Source organism: Culex quinquefasciatus, chromosome 3 (genome assembly GCF_015732765.1).
Source record: "Culex quinquefasciatus strain JHB chromosome 3, VPISU_Cqui_1.0_pri_paternal, whole genome shotgun sequence".
Lineage (NCBI taxonomy): Eukaryota > Metazoa > Arthropoda > Insecta > Diptera > Culicidae > Culex > Culex quinquefasciatus.
In genome coordinates this window covers 171,034,724-171,050,378 of record NC_051863.1, presented here as the reverse complement: position 1 = coordinate 171,050,378, position 15,655 = coordinate 171,034,724, and the positions used below count along the sequence as shown (strand labels likewise).

The 15,655-nt window shown below is 37.7% G+C and overlaps 2 protein-coding genes across 2 annotated transcripts in view; both read right to left on the bottom strand.

Annotated features, from left to right (window-relative positions):
* LOC6049148 (homeobox protein PKNOX1) overlaps positions 1-9,226 on the bottom strand; it is a 140,680-nt gene extending 131,454 nt beyond the window's left edge. Inside the window, exon 1 of the mRNA XM_038258588.1 lies at positions 8,761-9,226. The gene's annotated coding sequence lies outside the window, so the exon portion shown is untranslated. The remainder of the gene's footprint in view (positions 1-8,760) is intronic.
* Positions 9,227-10,492: 1,266 nt separating this feature from the next.
* Positions 10,493-15,655, bottom strand: part of LOC6049147 (E3 ubiquitin-protein ligase AMFR) — an 82,361-nt gene continuing 77,198 nt past the window's right edge. Inside the window, exons 7-10 of the mRNA XM_038258586.1 lie at positions 12,669-12,759; positions 12,122-12,467; positions 11,196-12,062; positions 10,493-11,133 (exon numbers count right to left, since the gene is read on the bottom strand). Of these exons, the coding sequence (XP_038114514.1) occupies positions 10,941-11,133; positions 11,196-12,062; positions 12,122-12,467; positions 12,669-12,759 (1,497 nt within the window). The 3' untranslated portion in view covers positions 10,493-10,940. The remainder of the gene's footprint in view (positions 11,134-11,195; positions 12,063-12,121; positions 12,468-12,668; positions 12,760-15,655) is intronic.

The following is a 15,655-nucleotide window of genomic DNA, read 5'->3' as shown; positions in this document are numbered from 1 at the left end:
TAAAAGTCTCCATATTGACCACTGTCCTAAGTCCAATCCTTGTAAAGTTACAGCGGCTTTGAAAATAAAAATGTTTAAAAAATTGTTTTTTTTTTATGGTTTTTGACAATTTCTAAACGACAGACTGGATTTTTCAGTCTCGAAAATATTTTAACCGGAAAGCTTGTCCAAATTCCCATAAGATTGTCTTTGACCACATTTCAATTGGAAGTATGGGCTCACAGATATAAGCTAATTGCATTGCTCATAACTGAAAACTAAATATTTTTTTCAGTGTAGTTCAGTAGATAGTTAGTTTTTTTTTTAATTAGCTTAAATCATAAAAAACGAGTTATTTGGAAAAGTGGTCAAAGACAATCTTATGGGAAATTGGACGAGCTTTCCGGTTAAAATATTTACGAGACTGAAAATCAAGTCTGTCGTATAGAAATGGTCAAAAACAATCAAAAACCATTTTTGAACATTTTTATTTTTAAAACCGCTGTAACTTTACGGTTTTTGAAAAATTTTACGTTTTACGCACTTTAAAAAAAACAGTTTTAGTAAATGATTTTTGTATTTTTCAGGTGAGTTGCTCCATCCTGCATTTTTCGTGAGCCTTTTTGTAACATTTAAGGCTATTTTCACAAAAAAAAATGAACGAAAAAAAATCGCGGGCTCGCCTTTAAATTTGACTTTTAAACTTAAACATCGAAAAAACTCCTAAAAGTGGCATGTTTTTTTTATTTCAGTGTATTTTTTTCGGAAAGTCCATCAAATTGAGCATTGAGATAAATCAATATTTAAATTACAAAAAGCAAAAATATTTAAAACACTCACTCATTATCGAGTGAAACTGGCACCATATACACAAAAATGGCTTACATAAGCGTAGGATAACATGTCTACAAAGTTTCATTTAACTCGGAGAGGGTCGAGAAAAAAAGTACCTAAAAATTCCTGTTTTGAGCTGGGATTGCTCTATAAGATAAATCGGTTGTACGAATTATTCAACAAATGAGCAATTCTCTCAGATTTCGGTCATTCGATTTTGATTGTTTTTTGTTCAACTCAAAAATCTTTATCTTTTGAAGGAATTTTTTGATCGATTTGGTGTTTTCGGCAAAGTTGTAGATATGGATAAGGACTCACTGAAAAAAATGATACACGAAAATTTTTTTTGGTGATTTTTAATTTAACTTTTTGTCACTATAACTTGATTTGCCAAAAAAAAACACTGTTTTATTTTTTTTTCATTTTCTTAAAATGCTAACATAATGCTTTTCGAAAACATTATTTTCATTTGTTTTATCAAGACTAACATTTCAAAAGGGCCAAACAATCAATATACGCCCTTTTAAAATGTTAGTCTTGATTTAATTTTTTTTTAAATATTGTTTTCGAAAATATCGAAAAATTTCACGATTTTTTTATATTTTAACATTGAACCCCTAAAACATATCAGAAAATAAAAAAATAGTGTTTTTTGCAGATCAAGTTTTAGTGACACAAAATGAAATTAAAAATTACCAATAAAATTTTTACTATGTATCATTTTTTGTTTAATTTTTATTCATACCTACAACTTTGCCGAAGACACCAAATCGATTGATAATTTTTTTCAAAAGATACAGATTTTTTAATTTTTATATATCTTTTTTGTATGGACAGTTGCCAAATTTATATGGAAAATTATATGGAGAAACTAATGATGCAAAATGGCTTCTTTAGGCATACCGAAGGTACCAAAAAAGTTTTAGCCGGATTAAAAAATACAAAAATTAAAATTAATTCAAAAAACCGATTTCGTAGAAAACTGCTCTGAAGAATTCGAAAATGGGTTTTAGGTGGCCACTCTTTAAATTGTTTTCAGTTAATTGCACGTAAGTTTCCATTGATTTTATTTTTATTTTTTGAAAATTTTTGGCTCCTTATTGCCGTCTAATTTTTTGAGAATATGTTGTAAGTGTTAGAGGGAGACAAAATTGTGAAATATTTTTTTCACTGGTTTTACTATTAGATAATTCAATGCAGTTTAAAATATAGAGTGAACACAAATTTTACAAAGATTTTTGATATTGATTGCTACCCGAAATTAAAAATACTTATGCTGTCTTTGCTCATTGCACAGCAACAAATCCGATGGTAAAATCGCATGCAAAAGCATGCACATCACCTTCGTCAAAATAAACACTTAATATTACACACTGCATGTACATTTTTTGCAAACACAAAAAAAAGTTGCAACCGACGGGATTTAAACCCAGCACCAACAGTAAGGACTGGCGCCTTAGCCCACTCGGCCATCAGACCGATGAAAAGCTGTTAGGATAAACGCATATATGAGCTTGACATTTCGGTTAAGTAGGTTTCCCATACTGATGGGCTACATATTTCAGGGTGTAATATTACACAGAATTTCATAAAATAATGCAAAGTTTATTTTACACCCAGGCCTTTTACACGCAGCTGGATTACTACTTTTTTAGCTGTGTGGGTTGGAAACAAAATATTACACTTTTGACTTTTCACAGCATTAATAATAAATGGAGTGATTTTGCCTCGAAACCCTCGATTCAATTCCTTCCAGCGTTTTATACTCGGCAAGAAAAAGGGTGATTTTCATCCCACATCAAGATTCGACACCTCACCTTACCCTTACTTTGGCGGAAAACGTGTCGATGTCGCCTCATTTTTCCGCGCAACACTAATAAACCCCTTCTTCACCTTCCCTTCCCTATCTGCTGTCTTGCAAGTTGCTATCGCTGCCGCGTCTCAGAAAACCTTTGCCAAGAATGAATTGTTAAGCGAGCTGGAAATTGGAAATTAAATAATTTAACAGCTTCCAACACGTTCGAGGCGCCGCCGACCGCAGCCAGCCGGGTCGCGACATTTTCACACCCCCTTTTTTTGGTACATGCCGCGAATCTTTGGAGGTGAAAACTAGCCGGGAGTTCCGGGACTTTCAAAGGGTGAGCTGGGGTAAAGTGGTTATCGTGAGAGATGATTCATTTGAAATTGTTAATTTAAAAGTAAAATATTTGAATTTGATAAAATTTAGCACATTTTCAGATTTCTTAAAATTTTCAACCAAAACTGTTTAACCAAAAAGCAAATTAAACCCCACAAGTCCCAAATGTCACCCCAACTTGTGGCTATCTTCGCGCAGAAATTTCTTTCACCAACTGCTGACAGCAAGATGAAAGCAATTTTCCAACCAACCAACGCCGGTCGAAACAAAAAAAAAACATCTCTTGAGAGGGGAACCGGGAAAAAAGGATTTCACGTGACAGGGTTAAAATCTTATTCACGAACGTCGCAACTGGAAATGCTGAAGCGAAAGAAGAAGTACAAAAATGAAATCTCAACCTGATAAATCTTAATTAAGTGAATGGGCAAAGTCCGACAGGAATAACAAAAGTGAGGAGAGAGAAAAAAAATGTCGAAATGAACTTAATGAAGTCCTGAAATTTGAAACGCTGAAAAATGCAAACCCCGGACGATGTGGGAGGGGGGGGGGGACAAAGAGAAGTGGAAGTTGTCCAGATAAAACTGTCTAGGTTGGAGCTTGTCTATTTCATTTGCGCGCAGGATTGCAACGAACGACCATGGTTGATTTAATCAGAGGAATTTACTTTTGTTGAGAAATTGAGCTCATGAAATTGAGTGTGTCTTCTTGTGATTTAGGAAGTTGAGATTTTTTACGATTGGAATTTTGAAAAATATTCATCTAAAACTAAAAATCCTTATTGATATTATTGCAATTTTGTATTTATATGTTCAAATCAAGATGAATATCTGAAATTTCAAGCATAATAAATTTCACAGTAATTATATTTTGCTGAAATTCTGTCAAGAATATTTCACTCAAAGCTCGTCAAATAAATCAACCATTAATTCAGTCGATTCCTACTGAACCACAGTTTATATTCACTTTTTTTTAATTAAACTTTTATTCACAATTGTTAAAAATAAGATTTTTTATCTGTTAAAATGAACAAATTTCAACCGAAACTCGGTTGTGAGATAAACATTAATTAACTCAACTAAAGAATGTTAGTTAAATTCGGAATTTTGCAGTTTTCTGATCATTCAGGAGTCGGTAACATTTCACCGAATTCGGTTAAAAAACCTAAGTGTGTAAGTCAAAACATACATAAAATGATTTTTTGTTGTGTCAAAAACTATGTCTAGAAACATTTTTGCGTAATTTTAAAAGAAATGATGAAATGTTATAGCAAAAATGTAAAAAACAAACTTTAAAAAGTTGAATTCTATTTTCAACCCAACTATCAAAATTTTGTAGCAAAAAGTATCACAATATTGAAAGCTATTTCCGTCAAACTACTACCAAAAATTTGCATCATTTCTATAATATTTTTCTCAAAATTCTAAATACGAAATTTGCAAAAAGTTTAAAACTGTTCTAATTGACCAAAAAAACATTTTTTTTGCCCCCCAATGCTGTGGGTATTTTTGAAGGGGATACAAAAACTTGCAATCAGTGTTGCAAATGAGTGATAGAAAAGCTATCAATTGATAATCTCTGCACCAAAAACATCCGAGAGTATAACGGCCGTCACTACACAGCAAAAAATCCGATGGTAAAATCGCGTGCAAAAGCATGCACATCACCTTCGTCAAAATAAACACTCAATATTACACTCTGCATGTACATTTTTTGGTAAACACAAAAAAAATGCAACCGACGGGATTCAAACCCAGCACCAACAGTAAGGACTGGCGCCTTAGCCCACTCGGCCATCAGACCGATGAATAATAGAATGGATAAACGCATATAAATGCTTGACATTTCGGTCAAGTTGATTTCCCATACTGATGGGCTACATATTTCAGGGTGTAATATTACACAGAATTTCATAAAATAATGCAATTTTTTTACACCCAGACCTTTTACACGCAGCTGAATTACTACTTTTTTAGCTGTGTATAGCTTGTGAGATCTCTTCTTGTGTCTAGTGATACCCAGCGATGTCATTCTCTCTCTGTCACTCCTTCCCTTTTCCTCGACTATGCGCTCTCACCGCTGAGTCTCTCAATCTCTCCGAAAACTGCAATGAGAGAACGCGAGATGGCGATTAGGAGCCGACCACGCATGACGTCCCGTTAAATTGCTTGTGCGAAATTGGTTTTGTGGCGGCTTTTGTGGTTAAACGCTGTCGCGGTAGGATGATCGTGGAAGCGGGAATGAGAGAGAAAAGGATGTCAAATGCGAGTGTGTAAACACGAAAACGTGTTCGGCTATGTTCGGCGCTGAGAGTTTCAATAAGGAGAGAAGAATAGTTGTATTTGAGGCATGAATATTCAGGTGGGATAATTGTAGTTGCTGAGAGCTGATATTTTGATATTTTAACAACCCTGCTTGCAATAAAATTTTCAATGGCCTTAACAAGAGAAGTTTAGTTTTTTTTGCAGAAGAAAGGTTACATCATACATAACTGCTAAACTTGTTTTTTTTTAAGTATATCTACAGCAAGGGTCCTGATTGCTCCAAAACGATTCATTCACTCGCTTCCACCAATCGAAAGCGACAAAAGCCTACTCTGATCGTTTCCTACCGTTTGTCGCTTCCAAACCAATCGCTACAGAATACTCTCTTTTTGCTCTCCATCTCACTTCCATCGAGTAGTACAGCGAATGGTTCAGAGAGACCGATTGCGTTGTGTCACTCAGTCGCTGAGTCGAAATCTTTTGCGATCGGCTTTGTTTTACTCATTTATAAAACTGGTTAAAATCTATGTTATCAAAAGTGTTTTGTAATTTTGTTGATAACACGACATCAAAGACACATTTACAAGCAATTTCCATCATACCAAATACAAATTTACAGCAAACTGTAGTGTAGTGCAGGCCAAAAGAGCGCCGAGCTGATATGATGTTAGATTCTCTCCTCTCGGAACGTATTCGTGTGTGACTCGGGTCAACGGACGGAGTGGGCAAAGAAATTCACGAAGTATTTGTGTCGCTGGGAGAAGCGATTGAGCAAATCGCAGGCAGCCTGAGTGTAGTGTTCAATTGCGAATAGTTGCGAGCTCCAGTCGGCAAAGATTCGCTCGGCGATGAGTGAGTGATTTCTGATCTTTGAACCAAAAATCAGGACCCTTGATCTTTTTTAGGTTCTTTATTCTCGACCCTCTCCGATTTCAATGAAACTTTGTAGACATGTTATCCTGCGCTTTCATAAGCTATTTGTGTGTATATGAGGCCAGTTTCACTCAATAATGACTTTTGAGAAGGGCGTAAGTGTATTAAATATTTTTGTATTTCTGAATTTGAATATTCCTGTATCTCGAAGCCGTTGCATCGTATCAAAAAAAGGTCAAAGACAAACTTGTAGGAAATTTGACTGGATTTCCGAAAAAAATACACTGAATGAAAAAAAAACACGCCACTTCGATGAGATTTTTTGATTTTTAAGTTTAAAAGTCAAATTTGAAGGTGAACCCACGTTGTTTTTCGTTCGAAATTTTTGAGAAAAAGCCTTAGATGTTACAAAAAGACTCACGAAAAATGCAGGATGGAGCAACTTGCCTAAAAAAAAAAAATCAAAAATCATTTACTGAAACTGTTTCTGTTAAACTTTTAAACTTTTTGATCTTTATTTATTTATTTATTTATTTATTTTTTCTTTCAGTGTATTTTTTTAGAAAGCCCGTCTAATTTCCTACAAGTTTGTATTTGGCCACTTGTTGAGACAATGCAACGGCTTCGAGATACAGCAATATTTAAATTACAAAATACAAAAATATTTAAAACACTTACGACCTTCTCAAAAGTCATTATCGATTAAAACTGGTTCCATATCCATAAAAATGGCATGTATAGGTATGCCTAGGACAATACGTCTACAAAGTTTCATTGAAATCGGAAAGGGTCGGGTGCAACCGATTCCTAATTTGGCATGGAATTGCTCTTCTTTTTAGGCCAATTCAAATTTCATTTCAAATTTTTGTTCAAAAAAATGTTTAATGTTTTATCAACTTTAAACTATTTAGAATACAATAAAGTTTTTTTTTGTGATTCGTTTGTCGAAAAAGTTGAAAATTTGGCTTCAAATATGAAATTTACCTTTGTTTTTGCAGTAGGGCTGAAGGATGAAAACTTTTAATTGGATATGTAAATACTAACTTTTAGGTTGCTTTTCCGTCCCAGCAGCCAGAGACAACTTCAAAAACTTGTAGTTTTTTTTCTTTTTTATTCCGACGTTACGACGCAATATGTCGTCTTCATCAGGGAATTAGGAATTACAGTTTTCATGTCCGGGTGCTTTTCAGCTAAAGCTGCATTTGTCAGGGAAGGTAGCATCAAACGGTGTGTTCTGGAGTGCTAAAACAGCTAAATCTTTGATCAACAACGAACATGGATCATATCACCTTAAGACTAACTTAGTCATGAGACTATTCTGAAAAAGCACACAATTTTGCGTCAAACTGCATCAATAACTCAAAAACGATGAATATGCTTATGGGACATTTATGCTATAGGGGCAGTATACGTCTGTTTGTCCGTGTTTGGAGAATTCATATAATGTCAAATACATAGTCACATTGTCCTAATAGTGACATGATAGAAGACAACGCCTTTTCTCAATTGTACTCAAATTAAAACAAGTTTCGGTTAAGAGATTTAGCAAGATTTATTACAACTAATAGTTTCATGGCGAAAATGACACTATTTGCAAAATGTTATGGGCAAATTAGATATTTGAATAGTTTCAGAGATCCGTTAAACCACACATTACAATGTCTAGAATCTTTAGCGCAGCAGTCAAAGTTCCAATCGATCCGCAGTTGTGTGTGGCCACTTGAGTTCTCAAGTTAAAACAACACACAGCCACTTCACCGAAACGACCTCGTTCAATCCCAAAAGGCTTGCCCGAACGACCATTTGCATAACTGCTGAACTGCGTTCATGCTTTGCCAAGTCATCTCGTTCAAGTGGACATTACATTGAACACCTCTTACTTGTTTAAAACTATATATTTTGATGGAAAATAATTACCATAAAAAATAATTGATGCGGCTTCAGCCAAAAGGGTTAATCTCAAACAAATCAAAAGAAAAAAAAAATCTAAAAATAAAATTATGGCGCCGTTTCTACAGATGGTTCAAATATTGAGAGTTTAAATCCCAGCCAAAAGTCAGGCATACAAAAAAAATCAAAGTCTTCTCTGCCTTAAATTTCCAAACAAATAAAAATAAACATCGAATCGCGCGCGCTCCAAGTTTATCATCATTCACTTCACGATTCAGAGAAGAAGAAAAAAACACAGAATAAAATAAATAGAATCAATCCACGTATAAATCGACCACAACCCACCGGGAAAATAAAAACGCCCGAATCTAATTCGATATTTTTCTTCGCGGTCATCGTCTATTCTTTTGCTCTTTGTTATTTTCATTCCAAACAACGAGACGCCGATCTTCAATCAATTCGGAACGCGCGACCGAAAACCATCGAAAGACTGACTTTTTTTGTCGCAGTGTTCGCACTCTTATCGCTCGTTTCGTGAACTTGTTCGTGACCTTCTGACGAGGCAAAATTTAAAATCGTGATTAATCGTGGTGACGGAGTTTCGCACGTGCCAGTCCGGTCGCAGTAGGCTGCTTCGTCTGATTAGTAATTCCATCATCAGGTTCTTAAGCGTCTCGTTATTGAAATTGAAAACAGATGTTTTCAAAATTGATTTAAAATGTTTGTAAAAAATATTCCACCCTCAAGTGGCCTTCTGTACCGGAATTCGATTAACCGTTTGTTTACCTTTTTTCCAGCGCACGATTTACGTCTAAATTTAGCCGGTGTTTCGGGACTGCTCGCTCTCTCGCTTTCTCCACCGTATACAACTCCCACTCCGCCTTGCCCAATACAAAAATAAACGACCGCGCACAATGCGCCTCCGGACGTTACCTGCCCCGTCAATAACTCAATCGTTCTGCAATAATTCTCCGGTCCCCCGCATCCGGTACACAAACAATGCATAAATCACGCACTCTTCCAAAAACATCCGAGCAGGCCGCGGGACCGCGACCGCGACGCACAAAACAATGCACCAACACGAACGCGTGCGCGACCCGACCGCAGCCGACTACGACCCGAGAGCGGCCTACTGCGTGTGTGAGTGTTTATCGCGTTTGTTTACCGGCGCGCGTCTTCAAATTTTTGACGGACAAACGTCACCCGGTGTACGGCAGCCCAGAGCGAAACCGCGACTGGCCGCCACGGCTCGGGAAGTGCCAGACGGGAACCGCTACCGTCGCGCTTTCTCCGAGGGTGTGTTGGTGAGTGCGCAGACAACACAAACACACGCTGGTCACGCGAGCTGTCAGTCAAGTGCAGCGTACAGAAACACTTGACGCATGGTCGGGTGGGAACGGTGGAAGAAAACGAGGAACAGATGAAGTATTTTTGTTTTGATTTTGAGATTTTCTGGAAAGGAGATCAAAGTAAAGCGATAGTTTTAAATTATTCTTGCAGCTGTTTACAACAACAATACAAAAATATTCAATTTGTAACATTTTATCAGTTCCAGATGTGGCACACCTTCGCTAGAATTCACCTTGCTCGATGAGTTCATTTGGCTGCGAGAAGAGCACGAGAGCAGGACAACAAGATTTCCTTTCCCTTCAATGACGGTGGCGGCACCAAGCGGCGAACACGAAAAGCAGAATGTGTCAAATCGGTTTGGTTTGTTTTGTTTTGATCTGGTCAAACGTAAGTTTTGCTTGTTGAGCATTAATTTAACGTGGTTTTTTTTCAGCTCAGAACACAGGACTCGCAGCTGTTTCAAATTAGAGGCTCTAAAACCATATTGATCATTCCAGCTGCCTTAAGTTAGAGGTTCTGAAACAAACTGATGACTCCAGCTGTCCCAAGCGAGAGGTTTTGAAACAAATTGATAATTCCAGCTGCCCCAAGTCAGCAGTTCCGAAACAAACTGATGATTCCAGCTGTCTCTAGTCAGAGGTTCTGAAACAAATTGATGATTCCAACTGTCTCAAGTGAGAGGTTCTGAAACAAACTGATGACTCCAGCTGTCTCAAATGAGAAGTTCTGAAACAAACTGGTGATTTCAGTTGTTTAAGTAAGAAGTACTGAAACAAACTGATGATTCTAGCTGTTTTAACTCAGTGGTTATGAAACAAACTAAAGAGAAACAATCGAATGATTCCAGCTGTCTCAAGTTAGAGGTTCTGAAACTAACTGACGATTCAAACTATCCCAAGTCAAAGGTTCTGAAACAAACTGATGATTCCATTTGTTTGAAGTGAGAAGTTCTGAAACAAATTGAAGACTCAAGCTGCCCAATGTTAAAAACAAACAAACAGTTGATTCCACCGGAATTAAGTAAATTCAGTATGAACTAAGTGTGGTGATATTTCAAAACAGAACCGAAACACAACAATTAACAACTCAATGATTTTATTATAGTAAGACTACTGTTTTTTATCATCGCGTCTTTGTTTTTAAAATATGTTTTTGTTTGTTTTTGCTGTTTTTTTTTCCTTTGCTACACATTACATTACGATATATAAATAAATAACATCACAACGCTTGCAGTTCATTTTGCTCTAGCTTTCTTTTTTTGACTGTCGTTTGACCACGATCTTTCTTCTAAGCCTTTTGCTCTAGTATGTATTATTTAGCAGATTCAATCCAACGAGCTGAGCACACTAAAATCTTACCTCTCTCTCTTTTTTTTATATTTTTGCTTGCTTTCCTTAATGTTCACTAAGTCGATACTGTTTCTGTTCTACGCAGCTTGCCCTTCTGTTAATGTTGTGTTTTGTTATTTTTGTTACAAGTTTGTTCTGTTGTTGCTTTCGCTACATGCATTACAGTATTCTACTTGATAATGATCACATGTTCTGCCCTAGTTTTTTTTCTTGATAGAGTTATAGAGGAGGGAAGTGGAGGAGGAGTAGGAGCAGGAGGAGGATAGCTTAATTTGGCCGCAGTTGCTCTTGGTGCACGTGCTCACTGGATGCGGAAGTGGATGGCTCTGTCGAGGAGGAGGAGGATGGCGGCACGACTTCGTCCATGCAGCTCTTGTTTCGATGCCGGATGGCGTCCCCTTGGCTGTAGCCGGCCACCGGCGAGGACTGGTTCAGTTCGGATTTGTTCTTTTCGAGATATCTGGAAGAGAGTTGTTTAGGGTTAGTTAGTTGTATGGTTGAAGGTCTCATCGCAACGCTCACCTTCTCCTCGCGATCAGCAGCAGCTGTTCCTTGCGCCGCTGTAGAATTCGTTCCCGCTCTTCCGAGCTTTTCGAGAAGCGCTCCCCGAGGGGAATGTCGTCGGTGCTGTCGTCCCGCAGCAGGTTGTCAAAGTTTCCAAAGATGTTGGTACTTCGCTCGACCTCGTAGCCACTGCTGCTTCCACCTGGCGAGGACGAGGTCGACGAGGAGGACGGATTCGTTCCGTAGTGGCCACTCGGGTTGAACTCGTCCGCGTTGACGTAGTAATCGTTGGCGGTGATGGCGGGGAAGGCCGAGACCGGTCCAGCGGCCTGACTGCTACCGTTGAAGCTATGGCTGTTGCTTAAACTAGGATCGCTCGGTGTGGTCACGGGCGTTGTCGTCGTAGACGTGTTCGTGGTCGTCGTGTTCGGCTCGTCTTCGAGCAGTTCGTCAAATTCTTGGAACCGTGCCGGCACCTGCAGACGTCCCTCGAGTATGTTATCGATGGTCACCTCCATCGAGCGGGAAATCGTCAGGTCGGCGATCAGCGTGGACAGCGGAAAGCGCGGGAACATCTCCTGCACGTCCCGGGCCATGTTCCGGATCTGGGACGTGTGGTTGGCGGTGGTGGCCTCGCGCAGCAGCGACTCCGTACGCAGCACCGAGTTGATGTGCGTCACCTCGACGGAGAAATTGGGCAGCCACGACACGTACCGCGAGCCGTTAAAGTGGAAGAAGTGGTTGTTGGCGGTTCGGCCTGCCGGTTCCGCATCGTCAATGCGGATCTCGTTCTGCAGGATGTTGCTGTTGTTCTGGTGTACGCTCAGTCCCAGCCGACAGGTCGGGCAGCTCGTGTCCTGCTCGAGCCACGACTGAAGACAGGAGCTGAAAGGGTTTGAAAACAATCAGTAAATTTCCAAGAACTCGTACTCAAAACCACTCACTTGTGAAACAGATGCGAGCAGGGCAGCTTCCGGGCCGTCTCCATCTTCTCCCAGCAGATGGCACAGTTGTCCGAGTTTTGCTTCAGGTCGTCCACCGTCGCCAGCGGGTAGCTCTTCTCCATGTGGTTCAGCACCCACAGATAATTCCGATGTTTCTTGAACTTGCGCTGAATCTCGTTGATCAGGTAGCGCAACTGCATAATGATCACCAGACTGGCCATCGACAGGAAGATATTGCTCCACAGCAACATGTGCAGATGGTGGCCAAAGTCGATGACCAGGGCGGCCACCTCGAACGACAGCTCGATGTAGTACGCCACCGGGCCCCGCTTGTCCCATGAAATGGCTGTAAATTGAAAAAAATCAAAACTGATTAGAAATCAAATTAAGATGGAGCACGTGCCAAGTCGGCTACGATTGCGTGAAGCATGATTAATGGATTTCTATAGTCAATTATCATTTTTGCTGTTATTTTGCGAGCTTTCCTACTTTGTGAGTCCGTTAGCTGCTCTTCTTAAATCAAAGCAAAAACCGCGTAGCTACTTACACTCGTGGGTGATTCCTCCCTGGCGCATATCATACAGGAACATCGCGTACCGGATCAGCACATGCAGGGTCCGGATCGATAGTAAAACGCACTGAAATCAGAAACCAAAAAAAACATCAATAATCAGCTACGAATCTATTAACACCAAATGCCATTGAATAAGGTGTGGGAAAAATTCTCCAACAGACGACACCACCTTCAACAAACACGACGCTCCGAGTCAAGTCACTTTCCGTACAGTAGCCGGTACCTGTCCCGAAACATTTCCATTGCGACAAAAAGGTGGGTATTGAATAATGTATCAACCCCGGGGCCCACACTAACCGATAGAAACCTCGAATTCAGTGACGTCTGAATTCTATTAGAATATCGTACCTCTGCGCCAACAACACCTTGGACCAGTATACCAGTAGGCCATGCGTCATTTACATTTCGACTAATTTGCTCCAGCACAGAGGGCGCGGTTATAGTGAGGAATCACCTGGTGTTAATCCTACTACTTTATTTAGGAACACGCCAGTTTGTGGGGGTGAGTCACGCGAAAGGTGACGGCTTAGCTCTGCAAGACCTTCCGTTACATTCGCATGGAGATGGTGATCTTAGCGGGTTGCAGACTGGATTTCGTCATGTATACAGTACTGGTCAAAAGTAGAAGATTTTTCAAACCTAACTCCAAATTCAAATTGTTGGTGTTCACTCGTGTTTCGACCAACCATCATGAAATTTTCAGCATAAGTATTTAAGAATGTCTACTTTCAGATGCTTTTTTAAAAACATAGCTACCTATTATCAGTTCAAAGTTATTGACATTTTAGTAAAAAATGCGATTTTTACCGACACTCACTATTTTGACGACATCTTTAAAAATATTTATCGGACCAATTTCATATTTTGAGCACATAATCTTGAAATAGTTTATTAATATTACTCAAAATTTCAGCCAAATTCATTCACAGCAAAAAAAAGTTTCAGCGGTTTAAAGTTTGGAAGGGTTGCGCCAAAAGCGCGATGTCATATACCTTTGGCCAGAAAAAAAACCAAGGGAACTGGCTAAATTTGGTCACAAACGTGATTTTTTAAGCAAAAAAAACGCGAAACGTGATTTCTTGAATTTCAATTCTAAAAAGTATCAAATTCCCATACAAAATTGAATCGCTTTGGGCAATGTGAGCACTAAACTCATCCTACCCAAGCTGGAAAATTGATGTGCTGGAAAAAAGGTTTTGTTATCATCCCCGGACCAGTTCTCCTGATTTTCGCATTTTTTAGTTCTAAGTAAATTTCAAAATTTTCGCAAATGTTTTCAAGATTGACTTTGATTTTATAATTTTCGATTTAGATGAAAGATTGTCCAAGCATTCCTTATGCCAAAAAAACTATTTTGCATCATTAGTTTATCCATATAACTCCCCATGTACAGTTGAGGGTTGGTCATACAAAAAAATTAGTACTTGAATTTTTAAAATCTATTTATTGGGAAGTTAATTTCTGATCGATTTGGTGTCTTCGCCAAAATTTAAAGTTAAAATTTGTACAGTGAAAAAAATCACGGATAAAATTCCAATTTTTAATTTTAATTTTTATCACTAAAAGTTGAACTCTGAGTTTTTCTGTGATTTTAGATAAGTTAAAGGGAGCTATTAAAACCAGAGTTAAGAATACCGTCCTCAAGGGTGACATTGGGTCTGGGGAATTATATTGGGTCACACAAATTTCAGCATTTTTGTATGACCCAATCTCACCCAATGTGACCACTGATGGCAATAGTTCAAAATCTGGTACCGTTGCTATACATTTTTTAAATAATGCTTAAAAAATTACATGTCATTCAAATTTCAAACAGTAATTTTAGATGTAAAATCAAATTTGCTATCAAATTTTGTTTCAAGTTATAGGCATCTTGGTTAAAATTTTAAGAAAAGTTTCAATATACAAATATTTTAATATGGAAAGGCGATACTGTGAAAAATAATAAGCTGCGAAATTTTACACCATTATGCAATCCTCACAAGAATGAGCATTTTTATAGAAAACTTAATTTTTATGTTTTTTATTTGGATGAAGCTTTGTGTGTACTTTTTCTATGATCAAATAAACCATTTTGTCCATAAAAGTCTCCATAGCATTTTTGCAAACGTCCTATAACCGTTACTAAAATATTCCAAAAACTGTACCTTGAGAACGCAATTCCTGATCGATTGAATCCGTTTCATAATAGGATTTTTCAAACAAAAAATGGAATTATGCAAAATAACCATTTTCGTAAAATAATAACTTTTTGGTGTTTTTAAAAAAAATCTATATAATGCGAATTATAGAAATTTGAGTTTTTTCGAGGAAATTCAGTATTTTGTGAAAACTTGAGTATTTTATTCAAAACTCTCTAAAACAGTGAAGATGCATGCAAAATTTCGAATCGTTTCGTACCCATATTGCGAATTATAAAAAATGTGTATTTTCGAGAAAATACGGTATTTTGTGATTTTTTTTCAGTATTTATACTTTGAAACTTATCATAATATCAAAAAAAAATTAAGATGAGCAGTTCTCTACTAAATCGATATTTTTTTTATTTTTTATTTTTGTATTTTTTAAACCGACTGAAACTTTTATGGTGGTTTCGATATGCCCAAAGAAGCCATTTTGCATCATTAGTTTGTCCATATAATTTTCCATACCAATTTGGCAGCTGTCCATACAAAAATGATGTTTGAAAATTAAATAATCTGTATCTTTTGAAGGAATTTTTTGATCGATTTGGTGTCTTGGGCAAAGTTGTAGGTATGGATACGGACTTCACTGGAAAAAAATGATACATTGTAAAAAAAATTTGGTGATTTTTTTATTTAACTTTTTATCACTAAAATTTGATTTGCAAAAAAACACTATTTTTAATTTTTTTTTTTGATATGTTTTAGAGGACATAAAATGCCAACTTTTCAGAAATTTCCAGGTTGTGCAAAAAATCATTGACCGAGTTATGAATT